This window comes from Periophthalmus magnuspinnatus, chromosome 18 (genome assembly GCF_009829125.3).
Source record: "Periophthalmus magnuspinnatus isolate fPerMag1 chromosome 18, fPerMag1.2.pri, whole genome shotgun sequence".
NCBI classification, from domain to species: Eukaryota; Metazoa; Chordata; class Actinopteri; order Gobiiformes; family Gobiidae; genus Periophthalmus; species Periophthalmus magnuspinnatus.
The window spans coordinates 9,368,474-9,392,556 of record NC_047143.1 but is presented as its reverse complement, the minus strand read 5'-3'; the positions used below and the strand labels follow the sequence as shown (position 1 = coordinate 9,392,556).

Sequence of the window (24,083 nt, the reverse complement as noted above, 5' to 3'; positions counted from 1 at the left end):
CATGTACAGTGCATTTTGATGTACCTTGCACAACGTCATGAGATAATACTGCACAACACAATGGAACTTCTTACATGTTCATAATTACTTGAATGATGATTACTGCTCTGATGACTTGCACTAATTATATATTAGTCATGTGACCGGATGGATGACGGGACGTGATCTACCCAAAATGCCTCCGCGATCGACTGGTAGATCGCGATCGACGTAATGAACACCCCTGCTCTACACAGATCTTACATGTTACTTGGCCTGGTGGCATCACCTGCTTGTATCCATGGAGACAGATAAGTTTTTTTGCCATACTGTGAAACATTTCCATCAAAGAAATAATATATTCATGGGGGCAAGTAGTTGGCAAAAGGTTACGTATTGCGCCTTTAAAATTTTGAGCATTGCCCCAACAAACACTACGCTGACAGACTTTCACTATCTGAGAAACCTCCACTGACTCTTAATTCATTAGCTATAAATAATCTTCATTGGCCTATCTTGACAATAACAACCACAAGCTAGTTATTCTAATCCACAAGTAGCTAACTTCTCAAGTGTATTTTTAATTGCTCTTATCTCTCTCTGTACACTTTTGTGCCAAGTGTTGATCTTACATTTCTTTAGATACACCTGCATAATGAGATCAAGGTCATGCCCTGTTAGATTAGCCCCAACTAACCACTTTTTCACAGCTCTCAAACCTAAATCTGAATTTTCACTCCTTCAAAACAGTGAAACATATCAAGAATAATAACTTTCATATGTATTTCGATGAAAATGTCACAGCTATTATGGTCGGGAAATACGTCAGAATGGCCTAAATCAGTTTTAACGCCGTGCGGGATTCTTTATGGGGCTTTCCTAATTCTTCATTTTTATTTGAACTATTACAGCCCACTTTGAGTCATTAACATTGCATACATAGTCTCGCAATTGCTCCCCAGACCAAGCAGCCAAGGGGGAAAAAATTTGTGGGTCAGAAGAAACGGAAAATTTTCTCGACTCGGCAAACTGACGGAGGTGGGAAAGATTCAGAGAAGGGTTGAAGAAAATCTAATTGGGATTTTTCTGAGAATCATTGCAATTAGATTTGCGGTAGGGTTCTGTACACACATTATAAGAATAGTTGTATGTTTTTTTAAAGGTGTACTATGTAACTTTTCTGTTTCAGGGTCAGCCGCCTGTTTGTTTTCATGGAGATGTTCTGGTATTGCTTTAAATGTTCTACAATATGGCATTAAACATGTCTATAAATGCATGGAGAAAAGCAGGGAACACCACTAGAGTAAGTTACTGGTCAGATCTGTGGGAAGCTGAGCCTGCTTACAGTAAGAATGAATGAATGTTTTGACTTAAATGAAGGCACGCAAGACAGGTAAGTTTAATGCTAGGTCAAACGATTTGGGAAAAATAGCTACATGTGATAGTGATTACATTTGTGATTCATGTTTCAATAATAGGATTTGGTTCAAAATTCACAATTTAAATGCATTCAGGAGAAATTTTTATGCAGAATAAGACAATTTGACAAACATTAATATCTCCATGGAGAAAAGCAGGTGGTGGATCCCGTACTAGATAAGTTTCATAGTTCACCTATAGCTACTGTGTCCAAGTAATTTTCCATGTGGGTCAATAAAGTTTGAACAGTGAAATATGCACTTCAAAACTAATACAAGAATCCCATGAATTTTGGAACATAGTTAGGGTTAGTTAGCAGTGACGTGCAGGAGGCGGTCAATCGTGTTTTATAAAGGGTCTTACAAAAGGACAAGTGACAAATGCAGCACCTGCACTAGCCTAAACAAATATGAAATGTACTGTCCAAATCTGCAAATCCCTCAGCAAGGCTCACATTAGGAACTAAAAGCTGCGTGTTACAACTGATTGATTATGCAGTGTTATTTATTATTAATGTTAGCGTAGCCACGGGAGTGATTAGAGATGTTAAACCATGCATAATATGTATCAGATGTTTGTTTTTTTCCTACTACAAGGAATGTTTTCAATGACACAGGGGTTTTGGATTGGGTCGGTAAAGAAGCATTTTGTTTAGTGATTTGAAAAAAAAGGATTGTATGATGTCAGAACTGGCATAAGAGCTCAGTGTATGCAGTCCACTAACATTTCAGGAATGTTCATACATTTTTGCAATTAAATCAAGAAAGGTAAAACTAAAAATAAATATTAGGTTACTATATTAAACAATGTCTGTCTCAATTGTGCTGTTATGTTGCCTTCATACCCATTGTCATAAATTTCCATATATAATTTTAACGCAATTTTGGCATAAGTATTAAACAGAACACATAAAAACATGTATTAAATCAAAACCATAACAAAAAAAACTTTCAAAAAACAGATCCTAAATCTCTTTCATGTACATTACTATAATAATAACCTGGTTTTCTCTTTCTAATGGGCACTGTGGATTTAGTATCTTGCCCAGTGACATAACAACAGCATGCTCTTTGAACAAGGTTTAAACCATCTACCCTGCTTGTCATGCAAATGAATGGTGTACTTCAAATATGTATGCATAAACAAGCATGTGTAATATCCAATTAATCATCAAGACAATCAAATGAAATAGATGAGTTCTTTTCAATGGGCCATTGACTGTGTTTTCCATAAGTATACATTTGCATAGTCACCCTTCATTCCACTTGTAACATTTAAAAAATTCAATAGCTGTGTAATGTACATTTTCAGGTATTACTTGTCATAGAATCAGTGGTTAGGTCAGCTTTTTCAGTTCCAATACTGATTCTACACCCATACCGATACTGCAGCTTTAAGTATCTGCCAATCATATAAATCAACTCATACCAGTGCAGAGACTGATAATAACATTTTTTTTCTTTAAATTAAAATAAAATAAGGCTATATCAATATGGAGCAGTTATTTATCTTGCCAAGTAGCTGCTGAGCCACTATGTATAAATAAAAATTCAAACATTATGAGACTTTCTGTGCCAATTACGACCCGTTAATAGTCTTATTACATCAATTTAAATGTCCAACCAGGATATCGGCTGATTCCTGTAAAAAACTTCAGTACCCGATGGGAGCTGATCTCACCATAATTGTCATCACAACAAAGAGCCGTGCACCTGTCGGTACCTCTGGTAGCTACACATCACGCTAGCGAGCCGCAAATTTTTTTTCCATTTGTACCAAAATTACTATGTGACGCTAACAAATCCTACAATTATCGCAGATTAAGAAAATTAAATTGGAGAACAAAGTACTGGTGAAAATAGGATTTGATCAACAAAGTGGCATCTTGAAAGTAAGCAATTAAAGATTGCTCAAACATGCACAAATCACTCCAAATACAAGTGAGGTTAAGAGAGGGTAAATAAGAAGGGAAAACTACTATAACATAAACTCTGTCAATTTTGGTAGGCCTGCTTTATATCTTAAATTCAATAATCCCACAAGTTTTCCCTACATTTCCTGATTTAAAGCTACAGTATGTAACATTAAGCCAAAACACAGACTAAAAAAAACTTAATTTAGATAGCACTGGAAAACTTCCTTATTTTTCCACTGAAATGTCCCTTTGGTTATAATATTCCACAGTATGGTATAAAACTTCTATCTCCATGGAAAATGATCCATAGTACGGTTTTAACTTTCTGTTTCCATGGAATCATGAAGTGACATGTCACCTCCAGAATGTTAGACGCTGTACCTTAAATTAAAAAAATTGCTTGTGCAAACCACCAATTTACTGTCCATTGATATGCTAATCAACAAAAAGACACTCAAATTTGATCTAATTCTTGTTCTGTGTAAATAATTCAAACATTAAACATCCTGCATGTTTGCAGCATACGAAAAGGGTTCCCAAATTGTGCTTTTTGTAAAACAAAGTATCCCATAAGGCAATACACTGGCCAGAACTGGTGATGATTTCGGTTACATTAGCACTAGCCTATTAGCCCGCATCTGTATCACTGCACTGAACCAAAGTGTTCATTTAGCTCCTCCGCTAATACCCATCTAGTCATTAAGCCTGCTAGGCAATTACATGTGTGCCAAATTGCAGAGCGTGTAATAATGTTTTCCTTGTCTAATGAAAAGATAAGAGTTTGCTTGTGAAAAGATGCATCCTGTTCACTACTATTCAATGGTCTTTCGAAAGCCAGCTGTTTTTACAGTATTATAAATCATACATTAGCATTCATAAGTTGCTAATCTCATTCACAGGAAAGCCTGGAGCAGCATTGCATTTGTGGAGTATAACGTAACGGATTGAGACAATAGGCGCGAGAAAAGGGGGGGCTTAGCAAATGTAAATGGGATGGGAGCGTGCATGGGCGATTATGGTTGTTATGCTACACGCGTATCTGCATACATGTGTTAGCAGTGAGCCAGTCATGTGCACTTAGGGGTGGACAACCAGGGTGAAGTGGAGCGATAGGAAGAACAAGGGTGCTGGAAGGATGGAGCGTGCGAGATGGAGGGGAGGGTACTAGGTTAGTCAATGTCGAAAAGGTTGCCTATGTGTAGTAGTGTTATCTAGGGCTGCAACGATGACTAGTCGATTATCAAAAAATAAATAAATTATAACAAAGAACATGACATTATTAAATGAAAATATACAAAAAAGATTAAACAGCTTCTGATTTTCTGCAATAATACACTTTATTCATAAATATTCTCTAGGCTAGTCAAAGTCAAAAGGTTGCCTATGAAGTGCTCAAGTTGTAATGTTTCAAAAAGCAAAAATAACATCTTTTGCCGTGGTGAGGTAGGATGCTTGACTGTGAGTGCTGGTATGAAGGGTGCAAGACGGGAGGGTACTAACCTAGTCAATCTCAAAAAGGCTGTCTATGTAGTAGTAGTAGTCTTATGAGTCCTTGCAATGTTCCTAAATAGCATAATAACAGTGTGAAGTCAATGAAGTGATTGAAAGAACAAAGAGGGCTAGGTGGATGGAGAGGAGGATACTATACAAGTCAATGTTGAAAAGGTTGTCTAGTAGTATCTTGTCACTCCATGCAATGTTCCTAAAAAGCAAAAAACAGCATTTTTTGGCGTAATGGGGTTGGATATTTGGTTGCGAGCTCTGGTTAGATGCTCGCCGACCGATACAAAGCCCAACAGACACGGTGACATCATCTTTTCCTCCGTACCTTCCCCTTGTACACGCCCCCTACCTATGATGGAGTGGTCTGCTTGGAGAGGAGGGGAGTGGGCCACCTCTGCACTAGGTAAGGTGGACAATGGAACGGAGCAGAGCTTATAGTGCAAGCAAGGATTACCCACAATGCTGGCACTTTTTCAAACAGGTAGAAAATGAAACACACCACACCATCCTCCTCCCTTCACCAGCCTCCCGTTTCCTAGCAACTTGCGGTGGTTCACGTTTAAGCCAATAGCCTACCTGCCTGATTGGCCGGCACCCCACAGGTACAGAGGAAGAGGAGGAAAAAGAAAGGAAGGAATTAAGGAAGGAAGGGAGGGAGGGGTGCCCAGATGCGTAAAGAGGACACACTGACCACACACTTGGTTCATTGTAGAAACCAACAAAGAGGGGTGTGAGGAAATTTGTAAGTGAGGGAAGGAGACAAGGAGATGTGTAAGGTGTTATAGGAGGAATGGTAGGCGATGTAGGGTTTGTCCATCACTGTCATTCACGTCACGTTGTATGCGCCTTCCCCATAAACGCTATAAAGCCTCGTCTTTTGGTAATGCTTAAAAAAAAAAGGTCACAGAAGACGACACCTTTCTGGCTGCCACCTCCGCGGTCTCCCAACGCACGCGGTTCACGCACGCACACGTACACACGCACACACCTGTACGTACGCGCTCCCAAAGCAGCCAGCATCCACTCCACGAGCCGTGCAATCAAGGTTAGCACAGCGGTTAAAGAAAACGGCAAATGCTAGACGCCTTACCTATTTGAAAACTTAGCAGGGTCAGGAGCAGCAGCCTCAGCATGGTTCAGCCGACCCAAAAGTCCGTTATTGGCTCAAATCTCCGTGAGGACAGCATCAAACCCGCGCAGTTTTAAAGACGGTGATAAAAGACTAGATTGGGGTGAGTATTCCTCGCGTGCGTCCTCGTCTGCGTCCTAGCGTGGGTTCATTTGGGAGCGGGCGTTTTGGAGCATTTCACGGGCTTTTGCAGCGCTCTCCTCCCGCTCTTCTCTGCTGCTCCTCGGCGACTGGACGCTCCACTCTGCTCCTCTCTCGCTCCAAGCAGCTCAGGAGTCAAGTACGTGAAGTTACGCGCACCACCATCACGCTACATCCGGTTACCTTTTCACAATAAAATGTAGCCCACTTGAATGAAGCGGTCTTTGTTACCGTTTTAGTTACGTTAGGGGAAAAAACAAAGGACATAATGTGGTCATAGCTGAATATTGGACAGATTTGATTTAAAAAAAAAAAAAAAAAAAAAAAAAAAAAGATTAGTATTTTATATTTTATATTTAGGTGTTTTCCAGGTTCCTACAGTGATTCCCGATATGATCTTACAGTTGAGCCTATGTCAAAACATTGAAACACATGCAACATCGCCTTATCATATATGCCACGGATGGAGTGGATGGGATTAATGGGATTAATGGGATTAATGTAATTTTTCTGGTGGAGGGCCACCACCTGCTTGTCTCCATGGAGATGTGATTTCTTTGTGAACGTATTTCCAATGAAAGCTTATTTGACAAGCAGGAGACACCACCAGGTTACATGTTAGATCTGTGGAGAGGCCCAATGGTCACAACTATTAAAAAAATGAATACATGCACGGTCTGTATGCAACTTTAATGTCATACTATGGGACATTTAAGACAAAGAAATATCTTAGCATCTCCATGGAGAAACAGGTGGTGCACTTTTAAGTAAACAATGAAATGTTTTGACAGTCCTTTTTACTAACCCAAATAGACTAGTATTTCTACACTGAAACTGTCTAGTCTCCATTAGGTCCATAACAAACACCTTTTAGATACAACAAATGCCTGACGATATGGAATATTTTTATTGTCCTACTTTTTAAAAGTCTATATGACTCTATACGATATGGAATATTTTTATTGTCCTACTTTTTAAAACTCTACAATACGCTACAGTGTAAAATACAATATGGAAAATACAGCTTTTATTCTTTCCAAAACACTAAAGTAAAAATCTTTTAGGACCAAAAATACTGCGATATACCAATAATCTCTGTTCCAAATCTCGCTCTGAATATTCCGCCGTTATAATCTGATAATTACGCACGTCTCGCTTCCGGTTCGCGCTGGTTAGATTGTCTCCATTTTTTTTCTTCGATCCAGTGGAGCATTCCTCTCTCTCTCTGTCTGACGTAAACACATCCAGACCCCCCTTCCGCTCCCCCTTCTCTCTTGCTCCTCTTCCCCCGATTAGGCCAACAATCCCAGCAAAAAATGCACCAAAAATGCGCCAGGACATGTACCAAACCAAATCTGTGCAAAGGACACTTAAAGTACAAGTTACGCTTTTTGTAACTCATTGCGCCATCAGAACGCGTAACGGTGATGTCCAAAATGCCCCCCTTGAGTTCAAATACAGTGCCCCGTAAACTGTGATGTTGTTCTTCGCTAGCACAAACTTTTTTCTTCTACTGATTTACCATTTGATCATTTGATCTTTCTCCAGTGGTGGAAGAAGAACTTAATTGTGTTACTGAAGAAAAAGTATAGACAACCGAGCCAAAAAATAAATATAAAAGTAGACGTATCACATGAACAAATCTACTCAAGAAAAAATATTAAAGTATCCCGTTTAAAATGCATATAAAGAGTAAAAAGTAAAAGTATTTCGCGCAGATTCTGAGATCTTATAGCTTCAAATGTAAAGATTTTGTTTCGACAGGAACAATTAAGTTGATCGTCTTTTTCTTACCCGCCTTTATTTGCATATTTTTGTTTGCTCAAACCACGGACGTGTCAAAAATAAACTTCTAACCCTTTTCAACAGGTCTCAAACAATATTAAGAAAAACTTTTATTTCTCTGTCCCGCTCAAAATGTAGTGGAGTAGAAAGTAGCCTACAGATACATGCTCTCAAATGTAATGAAGTAAAATGTATCCACTTTAAAATTGACTTAAGTACAGATGCCTAAAATTTGTACAGTATTCAATAAAAAAAAGTGTACAGTATTTAATACTTTGGTAATAAGAGAATGGTTACTTCTATTTCCTTTCGAATATGTTTTTTTTTTTTTTTTTTTTTTTTACGTGTGTGTGGGTGTGTGTGAGGGGGGGGGGGGGTGTACTACTACTACTACTACTACTACTACTACTACTACTACTACTACTACTACTACTGTTACTACTATTATTATATATAAATAATAGTAGTAGTATAAATAGAAGTGGATCTATCTATGTTCTAAAATAAGAATAAATAAACATCTCCAAGGCGTAATGATATGCAAATTAATCTAGTCTGGATACATTCAATGCTGCCAGTTCATAGGCTATAATAAGGGAAGAGTTATTATTTGTAAATTTGTGCTGAAAAGTGTCCTGGCGCAGTAGTGGAATGTGCCAGGCCCTTCTGTGCGCTCTGCCCGCTCATGATACTGGGGATGGACCGCACTCTGGTGGACACAAGTGGGATTACATTAGCATCATTGAAAATACTATTGATGCTCAAATAGAAAATGACAGTCTATATTTAGCTTATTAGTTGTAATCGTATTTCATTATTTTAGAAATGTTTTGTAATTTACACAAATTATATTTTTTATGCTTTTTGTTGGGATAAACTAGGACATATTTATCTAGGAATAATTTTGGGTCTTAAAAGACCTGAAGCTAAATGTTGCCAAGAAAGGCTATAAGTTACAATTTGTACAAAATTCCAAGCAGGATTTCATGCCAAATAGGCTATAGGAAACTCACATTTAAACCTACACAGTAAGTAGTGGTCAGTGAAAATTACACTCAAGTATTAACACCAGGCTACTACTAATTTTGGTTCACTATGCATTTAAATATTAATTTTATTTAGAGGCAAATCTCTCATTTCCCGTTTTGTCCTCCTTTAGGTTAAATAGACAAGTGTTAGAACTATACTTTATCCCAGGTTTAGTCAAATTTTAGAGCTGGTTTTGTCTAACTTTTGACCACATTAGTCATAATTTTGGCCTGATATAGTCCAAGTTTCGCTTTGATGGTATTTGGAAAGCCAAATATTATCTTGGTGGTACTTGGTGTGAAAGGTTTGCATATATTGGACTAGAGAAACAGATGCACAATAGGTATTTACATTAACCAGTGATCGCAGATGGGCTAGTGGTAAGGATGCTTACTGGTGCATCGCTATTTGATACAGTCTATAAGGTAAGATTTTTAGCCTATAATCTAATATCCTTGTGTGAACTCAACTTGAGCTAGACAGAACGAGTTGAGTATCATTATTCTCATCCTTTCTATCCGAATCAGTCTATTTTTCCTGAAAAACAACTGGGCAATGCTAAAAAATTCCGCAGGTCTGCCGTGTGGCACACAGAGTGACTCATCTCTGCCGGGACTCGAACCCGGAGCCTCTGGATTAGAAGTCCAGCGCGCTATTCCATTGCGCCACAGAGACTGCGCCAAACGATGACGGGGCTGGCAGCACATAGAAACCTCATCCTCCTCCCGTGTCCGCGAGGTGCCTGTATCCTCCGCAGCATCAGCACCAGCGACGCCATCTTTGCAGTACCCGTGGTGGTCACCAGAGGGAGGCATTGCAGAGGCGGATTTTTCCAAGATAAATACTGATACGACTGAGGGTCTACACAGACGTAACCAATTACAATTACATGGCTAGAATTGTACTCAATGACAAGTTTACAGGTTTAAAAAATCTACTCAGAAAGTACAATTATTCCAGAAATCTATAGTCAATTACAGTAAGGTCAGTATGTATAATTAGTTACTTTTTGCCCCTAGGCCTACTATTAGTTACGATAACATGAGCATATTCGTGTATATGTAAAAGCTGTGCATAGTTTATTTGGTATAGTAACATATATATTTATTTGCATACTGTGTATTCCTGTTAACTGATTGTAATGATTAAAGGCTTCATAATATTTCCAATAGCAGAGGTCTATATTCTTAGGACAAATTCAGCCTATAGAAAAGAAAGACCTAATCTAATGGATAAATCACACTTTTTTTAATAGGCCTAAAATAGATAGATGGATTCATTGAACATTTTTCTTTCTTGCAAAACTCCTTCAGATATGATTTAGTTTACCAGATGTTGTGCATTATTCAATTCAATATTTTATACTTACATCTACATTAACTTTAAATTATAAATCAGATGTTTCGTCCCGACAATTACTCTTACAGTTACTCTGACTTGAGTAGCTTAATAAAAATCTTAACTCTACGTCTGATACGCAGCTAGACAGACAGATCTAAATTAGTGTAAATTAAACTAAAGTCTACTTAAAACATGAATTATATAGGCTAATATGTTTTTTCTAGGACATCGCACACAAAAGCTTTGGTATATTTGTTTTTATAGAATATTATTGGATTATAGTGTACTGACCTGTATCTGTATGACCTGCCTTATTCCATGGTATTAGGCCTATTCATAATTCATTTAACTTACGCAAGAGGGTGGACTCAAGTGAAGAATGAACATCTGTGCTTGATTAAACCTGTCCGATTGTTACCAATACAAAATATGGCCTATGTTATGGATTCTCATTTCATTACCTACAGTTATTATTGCATTATATTTCTCATACTTTCTGATTAGGCTTCCATACTTCCATAGGCTTATAGATTTGATGATGCACTTTTCCATGACAGCCCTGGTCTCCTTCACTGACAGTAATAATAACAGGAGAATTACATTTGAGTTGCATCATCCTTCCTCGCGCTCTCTCCTTCTCTCTCTCTTTTCTCTGTCTCACTCCCTCTCTTGTGTAGCTCTCTCCCACTGTCTCTTTTTTCTCGCTCTCTCTTCTCTTTCTCACTTACTCTTTTGGATCTCGCACTCCCTCTGTTTTGTAGTTCTCTCTCTCTCATGCTCTCTCTATTGCTCCCTCTTTGTTCTCACTCTCTCTCACTCTCTCACAAACTCTTGTCTAGCTCTCTCTCTCACTCACATTCTATTTTGTGACGCTTTCTTTTCCTCACTGTTTTTTCACACAACATAAGTGTTACACATACGTATCACTGAGAAATTCAGAATAACATTGTTTCATTAGGAACATCACGTTTGCATGGTCTTGGGCACTTATGAGTCGAACTTAGCAAATTACGATTTTAACCAATCCATAGTCGTAACAATGGTCCCTTGAAGTTGACTCGTGGCACCAGTGTCTGGCTGATAACAAAATTAGGAGAGGAGTGTGATTTATCGCTAGTCTTACCAAAATTAACTCTGGTCATAAACCAGATTTAATTAGCACCGTGATATGTCTATCTTTAAACCCCCCAAAGTTAGTCAGTGGGCATTCTAATTCATTGGGTCGTCTACCCTGATGATATTATGCAAGTGAAAACTTAGTTTTTTGATGTGGCATTCCTTTGTCCATCCAAGTGGAAGTGTTTTTTTTTTGTTGTTGTTGTTTTTTTTGGGTTTTTTTACCAGACCAGCAGTCCCTCTCGCTACACTTTTCTATCTCTCATCCTCTCTTTTCTTCCTCCCCCTCCCTTTATCTCCTAGCTCTCAATTTCCTCTGTCTTGCTCTCTCTAACTCCTCTTTTCTAGCTTTCTTTCCTCTCTCTCTCCCTCTCTACTTTTCTCTCACTCTCTCTCTTGCGCTCTCTCACCCCTTTTTCTCTCTCCCTCTTTTCTCATCTTTTCTCTTCCAGTTCTTTTTGACGCCCCTTGTCATCATCACATCATACCATAATAGATTCACAATCACATACTTACTAGGTTTAATGTGCAGTCATGGAGCTGTATCGAAAACTAGTTTTATCATTTGCCAGAGTCCAGTAGTGACTCAAATAAAATGTATCCAACTCCTCCTATTCCTAAGAAAATACTATTTGATTTACTGCACACAAGTTCAAGTACTGATGCAGTAAAGCTGGAGTAGTGGTGCATTTAGCAGCATTTATTCTGTTAATCTGAGGGGAGATAATAGGTGACCAATGAGTTCCTTTGTCACTGAAATAAAAAAAAAAAGTGTGAGCGTAATTATGTTTGGTTGGACTCGAAACATGATGGAGAGCATAAGGATCAGACTGATATCCCTCTGTACAGAAAATACAGATATAGATGGTTTTACCAGGCAACATTATAACCTCTATCAGCAGTTCTCAAGTCCACTAAATTGTAATTGAAACACAGCTAAACTAAGACAAGAAAACCTTTATTTGTCCAACAGTGGAGAAACAACAGGGAAATTTCAATGCCCAAACCGAGTAACTATGAACTATTCCACAACTAAACAAAATCTGAAACAAATCGGTTTCTAATGTACAGTAAACACAATAAGCTCATTTCTAGATACCAAGAGATACAATAGTCAAAGTTCAGTAAATTTATTACAAAAATACTACAGTGTAACAGAATACAATTTATAGCAAATGTGCTTGTTTTTGTTCCATGGATTTTTTTAATGGATCCCCATTTATTCACTCCACAGATCTGTAACCTGCCGTGGTAATGTGATCTGTTACAATACAATACAATATTGTTAAATGGTCGCTCAAAGTGCCTTACATCAAGAAACCACTCACCCATTCAATCACACACTCAGACACTGGAGGCTGGAGGTTTAAGTGTCTTGCCCAAGGACACAATAACAGTATTTATCTGTGGCACACCGACCTTTCGATCAGTGGATGTGCACTTTACCAACTGAGCTACTGTCACCCTGTTGTTGAACATTCCAGGTATATCTTCTGCAATAACTCAAGTGTCCACAGGCAGTATATGCAAACATAGGACACAACTAGATTCCTATATTATGTAAAATGAACTCTTGTGAGCATTAAGCCATGTTAGAATGTTGTTACCTCTTACAAAACATATCTGGAGTTGTGTTTTGTTTCTTTCACACATGTTTGAGTAGCCCTTTATTATTAGTCTTTCTATATCTCCAAAGCTCAAAATATTTATATGGGGAGAGCCTGCCTGAGAGTCTGCGACCAAGATTCCAAAATATCAGACACAGCTCATCTTTGGTCGTACAATGGTTCTAAGTTTGATCTTTATCCCAGTCTCACGCTACGATTACGAGACCTATAATTATTTGCTACAACTCAAGATACTCACGATTCCCCATTACCAAATCTAGTGTGCCTAAAACTCTAAATGACCTTAGGCCAGTGGCCTTTACTTTGAGAAAATAAGTCAGAAACCTTGAGGAAAACTGAACATTTACTTGATCCCATGTAGTTTTCTTATAGACCTCACAGAGGGGTGGAAGGTGCCAATTACTTAGTTACACATGGTTCTTATACATTTGGAAAATTACTAAATCTGGTTTACTTGGTTGAATTGACACTTTTTCATAAACTAAAAGCAAAAATTAAGGGGGAATGGCATTTTATCTGGGAGCCTCTGCACTTCCACAGGTTCACCCCAGGGGTGTGTCTTTTCTCACCTTCTTTTTATCTGGTACTCTAATGAGTGTCAAAGCAAGTACAGAAACAGGTCAACTATTAAAGATGACCTATTGTGTGTCTGCTATATAGTTATAATCTATGACACTCATGGATCATGTTATAATTTGCACATTTTAAATCACAATACTCATCTAAAATGACATACTAAAAGAAACAAGTCAACAGACTTCCATGTTAGAAAACTGTGGTGCTGAATGAAAAAAAAAAAAAAGCTTTGAAAAGTCGATTTTGCATAATAATTCTGTTTTAAGTATGCAGGCGGCTGTTATTGTTAACCTTCTCAAAAAAAAAAAAAAAGAAAAAAGAAAATGATCATGCTTTGCCAGATGGTGTGAGGAGTCTCACCTTCACCTGAACACGTCCAAAACCAAGGACATGAACATCAACTTCAGAAAGACCCCTCACAATCCTGAGGTGACACATATCCAAGGGGAGACCGTGCAGTGGGTGGAGTCATACAAATGCCTTGGGACAATCATAAACTTAGAACTGAACTTCAATGAGAACTGTGCAGCTGGGGTAAAGAAGGGCCACCAGAGACTGCACTGTCTGAGAAAAAAATCCTTTCTATTGATAAGACCATGATTACTCTTTTCTATCAAACTTTTATTGAATCTGTTTGATCATTTGGTCTGGTCTCATGGCTTCAGCACTACCATGGCCATTTTTTTTTACATGACACCCTTTGCACTGCAACTTTCGGCTCCTTCCATCTGGGCAAGGGTACCTGGTCCCAAGCTAAAGCTAAGCGCTTTAAAAACAGCTTTATTCCAGTGGCTGTTTGCTTAATAAGCTGTATACTGCATCTTAATTGTTTCATATGGGACACACTTTTTACTGACATGTTCATGGGCTCTTTTTCTTGTTTTATTGTGTTCTGATCAGCACTGTGAAGCACTTTCATATTTCCTTAGATTTTTTGTCTGTAATTATTATTTCCGTAACTTGTATGTACGTATGTTTGTATGGAATCCAGCTGCAAACCAATTCTTCTTGCAGGTATAAATAAAGTTACCTGACCCTGAGATATGATCATAAATCTTATGCTCAGTGGACGCCCGGCATAAGGTCTCTGTCCAGTACGGTTTCCTCTATGTCTCCCCCTCTGATGGTTTTTGAAAACATCTCAATGGCCTTTACCTAATATGTGTAGCATATGATTGTTCTTTGTATGCTGTTATTACAATATAGTTATATTCTATATCATGCCACATCACAACATTAGGATCTTGTTCATTTTTTCCTCTTTGTAACTGGTTGTCGGTCTACTTAAAGAGCGGTTACAAAGAGTTACAAAGTTATCTGGCATCATTTTAAACTTGTATGCCCTTAAGAAGGCCTCACACACCCGAAATGCACAGGGAGATCCCGTCTTTTTTTTGTTCAAAGTTGTGATTTGATCAGTTTGGAGTCCACCTCAAGATTCATGTGGTTCAAGTGTTCCTCCTCTGATTTTGTTATATAAAAATCTAGAGTGTTGATCTAGAATGAAAAATAAGTGAAAAATGCATTAGATAAGCAGTTAACACATACAATTGCAAACTGTGCTAAACTGCAGTTCAACTTACCTTATTGTTTAAAATGTCTTTAAATAGTTCTGGGTTGGGCTGTGGCACTTTGGGGAAGATTTTGGACTTATTTCTGCAACAAAGGTAATAATTACTCATCAGGTCATGCTCTATGAAAAGGAGTACCGGTAGTTCAAATGTTGACTTACTTCATACACCATATTAAGGACAGTACTACCAGTGCTGCCATTAATAGAGGGATCAGAATGACAGCAAACATCATAGGGTTAAGGCCTGAAACTGCATCTGTATGAAAACACAGGCCAATTAGTACAAAGATGGGGGACAATATATATTTATCAAAATATATACATTAAAGGGACAGTATGTTAGTAAACTGCATGACCTATCTGTGTCCCTGGATATGATGTAGACATGGCCAAATCATTGGCCAATTATTTTACTGACTGATAATTGTAATACAGATTTATTCTTACAAAAATATTGGACATGATGGACAAGTTGGAATTATGTATGTTGTAATTTGGTGTGTGCTGGTGTAGTTTTCCCCTCCACCATCAAGAGGTACTGTGTTTGATTAATGCTAATGTTTACTGAAGAGTTAGAAATGCAGCAGACTGAAAAGAAGCCATGTCCCAATTCAATGGCTGCACACTTCGAAGGGCCCCTTGAAGGGTAGCCTCCGTGGGCAGCAAAGACTGTGTCGAAATGGGACAGGCGTACCCCATGGAACGTATGTCAACCGCTGTCTGTGCTGTTACATTACGTTGACCAGCAACCGTGACGGCTGCTGATTCCATTTTCTCCCGTAGAAGAAGTGACGTGCAGTGAAAGATGGGACATAGAAGGGTGCAAAGTCTGCTCGACTGTACCCTTCATTCACAGCCGATCTCCATGGAAATGCGGGGCACATTTGTCGGCCGCATTTGTGCGCTGTATGAAATGGGACAGGCCTTGTCACTCCGGAAGTGACTTAAGTTCCCTTCAAATGCAGCCGGCAAAATGTGCAGCCGTTGAATTGGGACATGGCTAGAGTAAGTTGTTTGACATAATCATGGAGCTATTACAATAACTGCATAGAGTGCTAGCTTAGAGCTGCCTCAGGTTGGATTAGTGGCTAATCATTGGTACTACAACGAAGAAATCTCTCCTGCCCAAAAACGACTTTTCTCATAAAGAGCAAAGTAATCACAAACTGCTTGTGTTCAGCTGACAGAGTACCTACAGCTTTCACAAATTTAGTGGCAATTTTTACTTGTTTTCAGATCATAAACTTTTTCTTACATTACTATACAGTCTAAATACTGTTTATTTGTTTTCTGTTTGTAGTTTTACAGTCGCTAATTGAAGGGAATGTCACCTGTCAGTTTTTGAGAAGTTTATCTATCTGCATAGCTGCATTTGCTTCAACGGTGAGGGCAAAATATGGTGTTTTGGTTCTCATGATGATTATCTAATCAGAAAGCAAATAAGAGTCTCTCATTTGCATTACCAGTTTCAATGCTGAAATCCAATTGGTTTAAACCTAAAACGACTCTCTCTGATCTGAATCCTGACTATCTAAACCCCAGCACCTGCAGCCAATCATTAATGAGTATAGGTCCTCAAACCAGGTTCAACTGTGATTGAATTGATATGAGCGGAGGCTACATAAAGTTCCTTTAACATACCGTAATGTTTGTCGAGAGTCCACTCAGTGCCTCCATTCTCTTCGACAACTCCTTTTATAGAGATATTGTATGAGCATTCAGGAATGCGGTTCAATTCAGCAGAGAGGCCAGTGGCGATTTCTTTTATAACCTGTCACAAGGTGTAAGTTTAGTTACATTTCTATAAGATTTTTATATATACGTATATATAACAGGTATGCTTGGATACATTTAGTTTTAAATATCAGATGTACCCGATTGTATTTAAAAATACAATATATTTTCTATAACACTAAGCTATAGGTAAGAAGTTGTACAGTTTTAGAGTAATAGAGGAGATAGATATATACATTGTCATAAACATTAAAATAGTATGAAATTATACAATGGTACTAAAGGCCCTGTACCCAATGTTTCTCAAGTATCTAAACTAAATGTGTCTTGCCCTAGTACAGATATATTGTATATGCAGCTCGTGAGGCCAAAGATGTTCACTGTGTGTTGTCTGCATCTAATTCTTAAGCATTTTATTGTCTAATAATCTAGAAATGTACCTTAACATGCTACACAGCTGTTGTTAGGTGTACCATGACAGCAAAACTTCACATGGTTCTCTGATAGTTGCAAAAATTGCTTAAAATCTGATAATGTCATGCTGCTAATAAAGGCTTGCCTTACCGGAGTGTTTGTACAGTCGATGTATTTGATAAAGTATTTCCACACTACATTTGAAAACTCAGGAGGGGTCCAGCTGATGTGGAACTGCTCTCTTGAAGGTTTAACAGTCCAGTTCAGAGGGGAGAGTCTTACTGTGGAAATAATCAACATGTTTAGAGCACTACCAAATAATACATAGGATGCCAATTTAAGAAAAAGGTAGTACTGCAACCCCAGTCAGTAATCCTCACCATGTACACTAAAGCTAAACTAAGGACAGAATTAAGAATCCAAGGCTGGTTGATATGGAACTGCTCTTCAAGCCAGGTGTCTGTGGACTGTGCGGAAAATCTAGCTAAAAATGTTAGGTCTCAGAATGAGACCAGGACAAAGCTCAAACTTACAACTGTTGTACAACCAAAGATGCCAACAGTAAGACGCCAACAGTAAACACAAGCACTCCTCAGAGCACTTTTGTTTACAGTTGGCAGAGTTCCAGTAAGAATGGGACCATCTATTCCTGATTCCCTTTAATTTTCTAACTTATTCACACGTGAAAACCTCAGCTAACTGATCCAACTTCGGGAGACGTTACCACACAGTTTGCATCTGTGCTGTTTCACTATTTGAAATATTCACATGCTGTAATGATATCTATCTTTCCAGTCAGTTTAGAAACTTACAGACAGAACACAGAGTTACATTCAAAAAGATGTAATGAGAATATGTAATAAAAAGCTGTACTGTAATGTGAACACGGAGTACCACAAGGATCAACATTAGCATGATTGTTATTCTAAAAAATTTTTTTCAATAGACAGACAGATAAATATTGGGTTATAATATACAAATATGTATTCTAAAATATTGGGTTATAATATACAAATATGTATTCTAAAATAAATGTTTTATTCTCTGTAGCTATATGTATAACTTCATGTAAATGTTTCTTCCTTCTTGTGTAATATCCTTGAAACCCCCTTAATAATTTTACACTTGGAATAGTGCCGATGTTTGTACAACCCATTTTACAATACTAAGAAAACTACTTCAGTTCAAAGATGTCAAAAAAGGGGAAGGATGTGTTTCACCACATTTCCTCTATACTGAGTGTTGTTTTTGACTACCTACATGGAAGAGCTGAAAGTTGGTATATGTTGCGTATGGTCCTATTGTCCGCTGTCCCATTCAGGAGCACATTGATCTGTGTGAACTGATATGTGTTCACTCGCAGGTCACATCCCGTCCTCGTGCTGTCTGTGTAATGGGAGCACTCTCGTAATGGATGAGAGTCATCATCAACATTCCCATCAAATAAACTTGGAAAGACACAATGAAAGACAAAATGTTTAGATTGTTTTTTGTTTTGATATTATAATAAATTGCAGCAATGAATTTATAAATATATTTAGCCATATCTAATAATGTACAGTGCACTACCACCTCCAAATAAATTAGCAAAATAAAATACTTAATTGTTTTTGACTATTTTGTTTTCATATAGTTTGTCAAATTTTGTTTTTAGTCAAAAGTTAGCTGTAGAAAATAATGGCATTTACATTGCAATACATTTAATGTAAAGTATAAACAATACAGTTACTAAACTCAAAATGCTTAAATACATATCAGACCTTGTGTAAAGTGATGGTGGGTAAAATCTTTTTAATAAATAAATAAAATAAATAGTATTTAATGAGCTATGAAAGTGTAAAAACACATTTGTATTTTAATCATGCTTAATATTTGTTAAAGCATTACTTTGTGATGGAAATTTATGTATATTCATTTTGTGAAGAAAATATTCTTATCATATGTCTTTGTGTAAATGCATTTTATCTGTGTCAGTCTGTCAGAGACCTAGACCAGACATTAACGTGTGAATCTCACAGGAAACTATGTTGTTTTACCTGGCTTCAAGAGTAAAAGTTTAACACATGACTGTGAAAGATGTGACCCTGCTTTTTTAATGTATGATGTTTGTCATTCTGCTATATTTACACCTAACTCAGATACTCTGGGAGGGTGAGAGACTTTGAGAGGGAGACTGAAGAGAGAGTTGCTTGAGACACTGGAAGGCTGCCAATCTGTGGCCAGGGCAGGCCTGAATCCTGTCATGTCCTATTTGCAACAGTAAACAGATTAACAAACCCTCCCGCTTCCGTTAGAACTAATGAGTTTGCAGTATTCTTTTATGACAAGATTCAGGCCATTCATATTCCATCGATACCACAACGTAAATAGCACCCCTGCAGTCATCTAGACATTTACAGCTGACTCACTTTGCACTTGTAACTGACGAAACTGTCCAAGTGATCATCACCAGTCTGAGTTCATCTACATGCTGCCTCAATATGTTACCCACTAGATTTCTAAAGTCTGTGCTCAACAGTTTGCTGTCACCACTCGCTTACACAATTAACATGTCACTTGAATATGGAATATTCCCAAGAGGTTTGAAAACTGCGGTTAACAAGCCTCTCCTAAAGAAGAGCAGTCTTGATGCCACAATATTGCATTATTATCAACCCATCTTAAATCTGTCGTTTTTAGGCAAAGTCCTTGAAAAAGTAGTTTACCAACAGCTTATTATCTTTCTCCAAATGAACAACTCCTTTGGTGTTTTTCAGTCAGGTTTTAGACCCCACCACAGAACTAAGACTGCTCTTATCAAAGTGACAAATCACATCCACCTGAACACTGATGCGGGCAAAGTCTCAGTCCTGTTAGATCTGAGTGCTGCCTTTGACACTGTCGATCATAGGATCCTCTTACAGAGACTAGAGGACTGGGTGGGCATCTCTGGTGCAGCACTAAATTGGTTCAAGTCCCATATAGAAAACAGTGAGTACTTTGTGGAAATTGGAAAATGTGTCTCAGACAAAATGTCCCTGACCTGGTAGGTGCCCAAGGGGTCAATCCTGGGACCCCTGTTCAATCTCTACATACTGCCATTAGGCCAGTTAATACACCGCAATAATGTGTCCTACCACAACTGTGCAGATGACACTCAGATCTTTGTCTCACTGGCGGCAGGTGAATATGGACCAGTGGATTCACTCTGCCACTGCATCCAACAGATCAGTCTGTGGATGCAAAATAGCTTTCTCAAGCTTAATTCAGACAAGACTGAAGTCATAGTCTTTGGCCCACAGAAACATAGAGAAAGTGTCAGCAGTCACCTCCAGTCTCTCTCTCTAAAACCTTCAAATTAGGCTAGAAATCTAGGGATAGTAAAAACACTGCAAAAATCAAAGGTACTGTCAAAAGCAGACTTGGACAGACTTATCCATGCATTTATCTCCAGTAGGTTAGACTACTGTAATGACCTGCTCACTAGCCTCTCCAAACGTTAAAACAGCTACAGTACAGTTCTGTTTAGCTGTGCATATGACTGAAAGTGTTTTTTTCTGTACTCTTCTCTTTTTTTATGATTATTTGTGATTATTTATGTTTTCATTTGTTGTATTGCAATTTAAATGTCTTTCTTATTCAGTAAAGCACTTTGAATAATTTTCTGTATAAATTATACAATATAAATACCTTCACCTTGCCTTGCCTTGTAAATACATATTATTACTTAAAGCTGGCTTGCCTCTCTACAGACCCATCTGTTTCCATGGAGATACTGTGCTGTGAATGCTGACCAGAAAAGTTACATAGTGTAGCTTTCATATGGTTTAAATAGAATTCCCTTTTAGGTGACAAATGGTGTTGCAAAGAGTTTCAAATACAAAAGCACAATATTGAATACATTACTAAAAAGAACGCATACTTATAGAAAAAGCTGATGTGTGCAGAAGAGTGAGGCTTCCAGGAGCAGGAGATGAGTTTGCTGGACTTAATTACACACGATAAATGTAGATCTAAAAGTTAACAAATAATAAATAGAAAAATAAAAATAAACAAATCAAACTGTGTGTGTGTACTGGCTGTGGAAAAGCTGGACAAACTCACCTGGGTCACTGAGGGCAGTAAATACAGGATCACTCATGGTACCTTTGCAAACAGTTTGAATCGAAATATTGACAAATCCTCCATTTAGAGCACGCTGTTCCTGCCAAGGTGATGAAACAGGGTTGTCGAACTGCAAATAAACAGAAGAGACAAGATACTAGTCAGACCATAACAAGAAGGCTGATATTGGGCTAGGTTTTTGAATGCCAAGCCTAAATTATTTTGCAAATTGCTTTATAAATAGCATAACTATCAAAGAGACAGATGCAGTTTACAAAGTGTTTTTTATATTGTATATATATTGTGTGGCTAGTAAAAAAAAGTCACCACCTGGGTTGCTGCAGTTGGTCAGATCTAGGTTCAGTAACAGTATGTGCTCAAAGAATGAGGTTAAAAGGGGAAGTTCCTGGCAGTCTAATGAAATTAATGTATTGCCTAAATGTGGTACAATCTCAATGAGGAAGCAGAAAGAAGTAACCAGGACATATTTTCAGTATTAGCTGTCTCAAGACCTTTGACCATTTATTAACATTAATGATGAAAAAGAAACCCTAGAACAGCCCTTGGATATATTATTGTTTATAAAAATATGTAAATACAAATTATTTCAATTTTATGGAATGTATGCCTTTCTACTTTTTCCAAATTCATTGCACCAATCGTTGCCACTGAAAGTAAGACAGATTACTAGTAGTAGTGTCTTCAGTTTATTCTGTCTTAAGAACACCTGTAATTTAACAAATACAAAATAGATATGTCCGTGTAATCCTTCTGTCCCCAGATAGGTTCCATTGCCAACAAAAATTTTATTCTGTCAACTTAAGTCTTGATCCAGATCCAAAACTTTGGTCCAGTTGACGGAATTAATTTTTATTATGAGCAAGGCAAGATTGTTCCAGGTCTTAGTTGCATAAAACTGAAGCGCTGATTCCACATCTGGGCACCAGCAGGAGGCCAGCCTTGAAGTTCTCAGAGTGTGAGATGGTTCATATGGCACTAACATGTCAGAGGTGTACTTTGGTGCTAGGCCATGGAGGGACTTGTACACAAGCAAAGCTGCTTTAAAGTCTATTCTTTGAGCTACAGGAAGCAAGTGCAGAGACCTGAGCACAGGACTTATGTGCTCGTCCTTCTTGGTTCTAGTCAGTACCCCAGCAGCAGCATTCTGCATGTACTGTAGCTATCTTAACACTCGTTTGGAGAGGCCAGTGAGCAGGCCGTTACAGTAGTCTAACCTACTGGAGACAAATGCATGGATAAGTCACTCCAAGTCTGCTTTTGACAGTATACCTTTGATTTTTGCAAAGTTTTTAGGTGGTAAAAAGCTGCAGATATTATTGATTTGATATGGCTGTTAAAGTTGTTACCCCTAGATTTCTAGCCTGATTTGAAGGTTTTAGAGAGAGGGACAGTAACACTTTCTCTATGTTTCTATGGGCCAAAGATGATGACTTCAGTTTATGTTTATGTTTATTTATTAAATATGGGACAGTGCACATTGATCAACATGTGTTAGTACAGCATGTAAAAGTGCCAGAGTTAGCCATGCAGGCTAATTTTCATCCGTAGTCCCATTGGCAGGTTGATGGCAAGACAAAAAAAAAGGACAAAGGCACAGTCTTGTCTGAGTTTAGCTTGTTTTGCATCCACAGACTGATCTGTTGGATGCAGTGGCAGAGTGAATCCACTGGTCCATATTCACCAGCTACCAGTGAGACATAGATCTGAGTGTCATCTGCATAGGTGTGGTAGGACACATTATTGCTGTGTATTAACTGTACTGTAACATGTAGAGATTGAACAACAGGGGTCCGAGGATTGACCCCGGTCAGGGACATTTAGCTGAGAGACATTTTCCAATTTCAACAAGGTGCTCCCTGTTTTCTATACAGGACATGAACCAGTTTAGTGCCATACCAGAGATGCCCACCCAGCCCTCTAGTCTCTGTAAGAGGATCCTATGATCGACAGTGTCAAAGGCAGCACTCAGATCTAACAGGATCAAGACTGAGACTATAAGATATGTTTGATGTGGACCTTTCCAGGCAAAGCAAAAACTTCTCCATGAAGACAAGCAAGAGGCAGACAAGCAAGAGGTAGACCTCCCTTTAGAAAAGTTACAGTGACTTTCTGCACATTGTTGCCTCACAGGAGGATCTTACTGAACAGGAAGGAACCACAATTGTCTGTATGTGGTAAGGTAAAAAAAATAGAATCCTTTCCTCACTTACTTTCAGACAAATTAATTAATTAATAATTTTATTTTAATTACATTTACATACTTTACTTTTTATTGTATTATTATACTGGTCAACACTAAATTTATTGTCTAAGATTTTTTAGCTGTTTTAGGATAATTTTGATGTGCTGAATCCAAAAATCACATTGGTTTTGCTCAATCAGGTCAACGCTCTGAACTAAGCTACATATTTGTTTTTGGACGATTTTGTTTACATGTATGAGCATTTTCACGTCATATGATGCAAAATTCTGTTATATTTCTCACTATAAACAAATTCTGAAGATTTTGCATGTGCCAACTTATGACTAATTGTTTTTTTTTATATTACAAGTGAATGAAATGGCTTCGACTAGAAGATCTTGCAAAAATAAGCCTGACATATTCTGCTACATCTGCGGTGAATACACCAATGTTCCTAACAGGAATCAAGTCACAAGTTTCATAAAGTGTGCTTACCATGCTTATTTTGGTATTAA

The 24,083-nt window shown here is 38.0% G+C and overlaps 2 protein-coding genes and 1 non-coding gene across 4 annotated transcripts in view; all 3 read right to left on the bottom strand.

Annotated features, from left to right (window-relative positions):
• kirrel1a (kirre like nephrin family adhesion molecule 1a) overlaps positions 1–6,199 on the bottom strand; it is a 76,845-nt gene extending 70,646 nt beyond the window's left edge. For both annotated transcript variants that reach the window (XM_033983650.2, XM_033983651.2), the window contains exon 1: positions 5,907–6,199. In XM_033983650.2, the coding sequence (XP_033839541.1) occupies positions 5,907–5,949 (43 nt within the window). In that variant the 5' untranslated portion in view covers positions 5,950–6,199. The remainder of the gene's footprint in view (positions 1–5,906) is intronic.
• Positions 6,200–9,501: 3,302 nt separating this feature from the next.
• On the bottom strand, positions 9,502–9,575 carry trnar-ucu (transfer RNA arginine (anticodon UCU)). Its single transcript has one exon. It is a non-coding gene; the product is annotated as a tRNA-Arg (tRNA).
• Positions 9,576–12,299: 2,724 nt separating this feature from the next.
• On the bottom strand, positions 12,300–24,083 carry LOC117386429 (uncharacterized). The gene is made up of 9 exons (XM_055229006.1): positions 24,064–24,083; positions 21,366–21,495; positions 21,184–21,274; positions 18,543–18,730; positions 17,433–17,563; positions 16,776–16,905; positions 15,294–15,390; positions 15,145–15,217; positions 12,300–15,058 (listed from the first exon to the last, which is right to left on the bottom strand). The coding sequence occupies exons 1-9, from the start codon at positions 24,064–24,066 to the stop codon at positions 14,960–14,962; spliced, it is 942 nt and encodes a 313-aa protein (XP_055084981.1). The 5' UTR covers positions 24,067–24,083; the 3' UTR covers positions 12,300–14,959.

Coding starts and splice junctions, on each gene's coding strand:
- LOC117386429 (XM_055229006.1), bottom strand. Junction 18,731..21,183: donor CACATCAGCTTTTTCTATAA/GTATGCGTTCTT, acceptor TGTCTTTCCAAG/TTTATTTGATGGGAATGTTG. Junction 16,906..17,432: donor TCGACTGTACAAACACTCCG/GTAAGGCAAGCC, acceptor ACCTTGTGACAG/GTTATAAAAGAAATCGCCAC.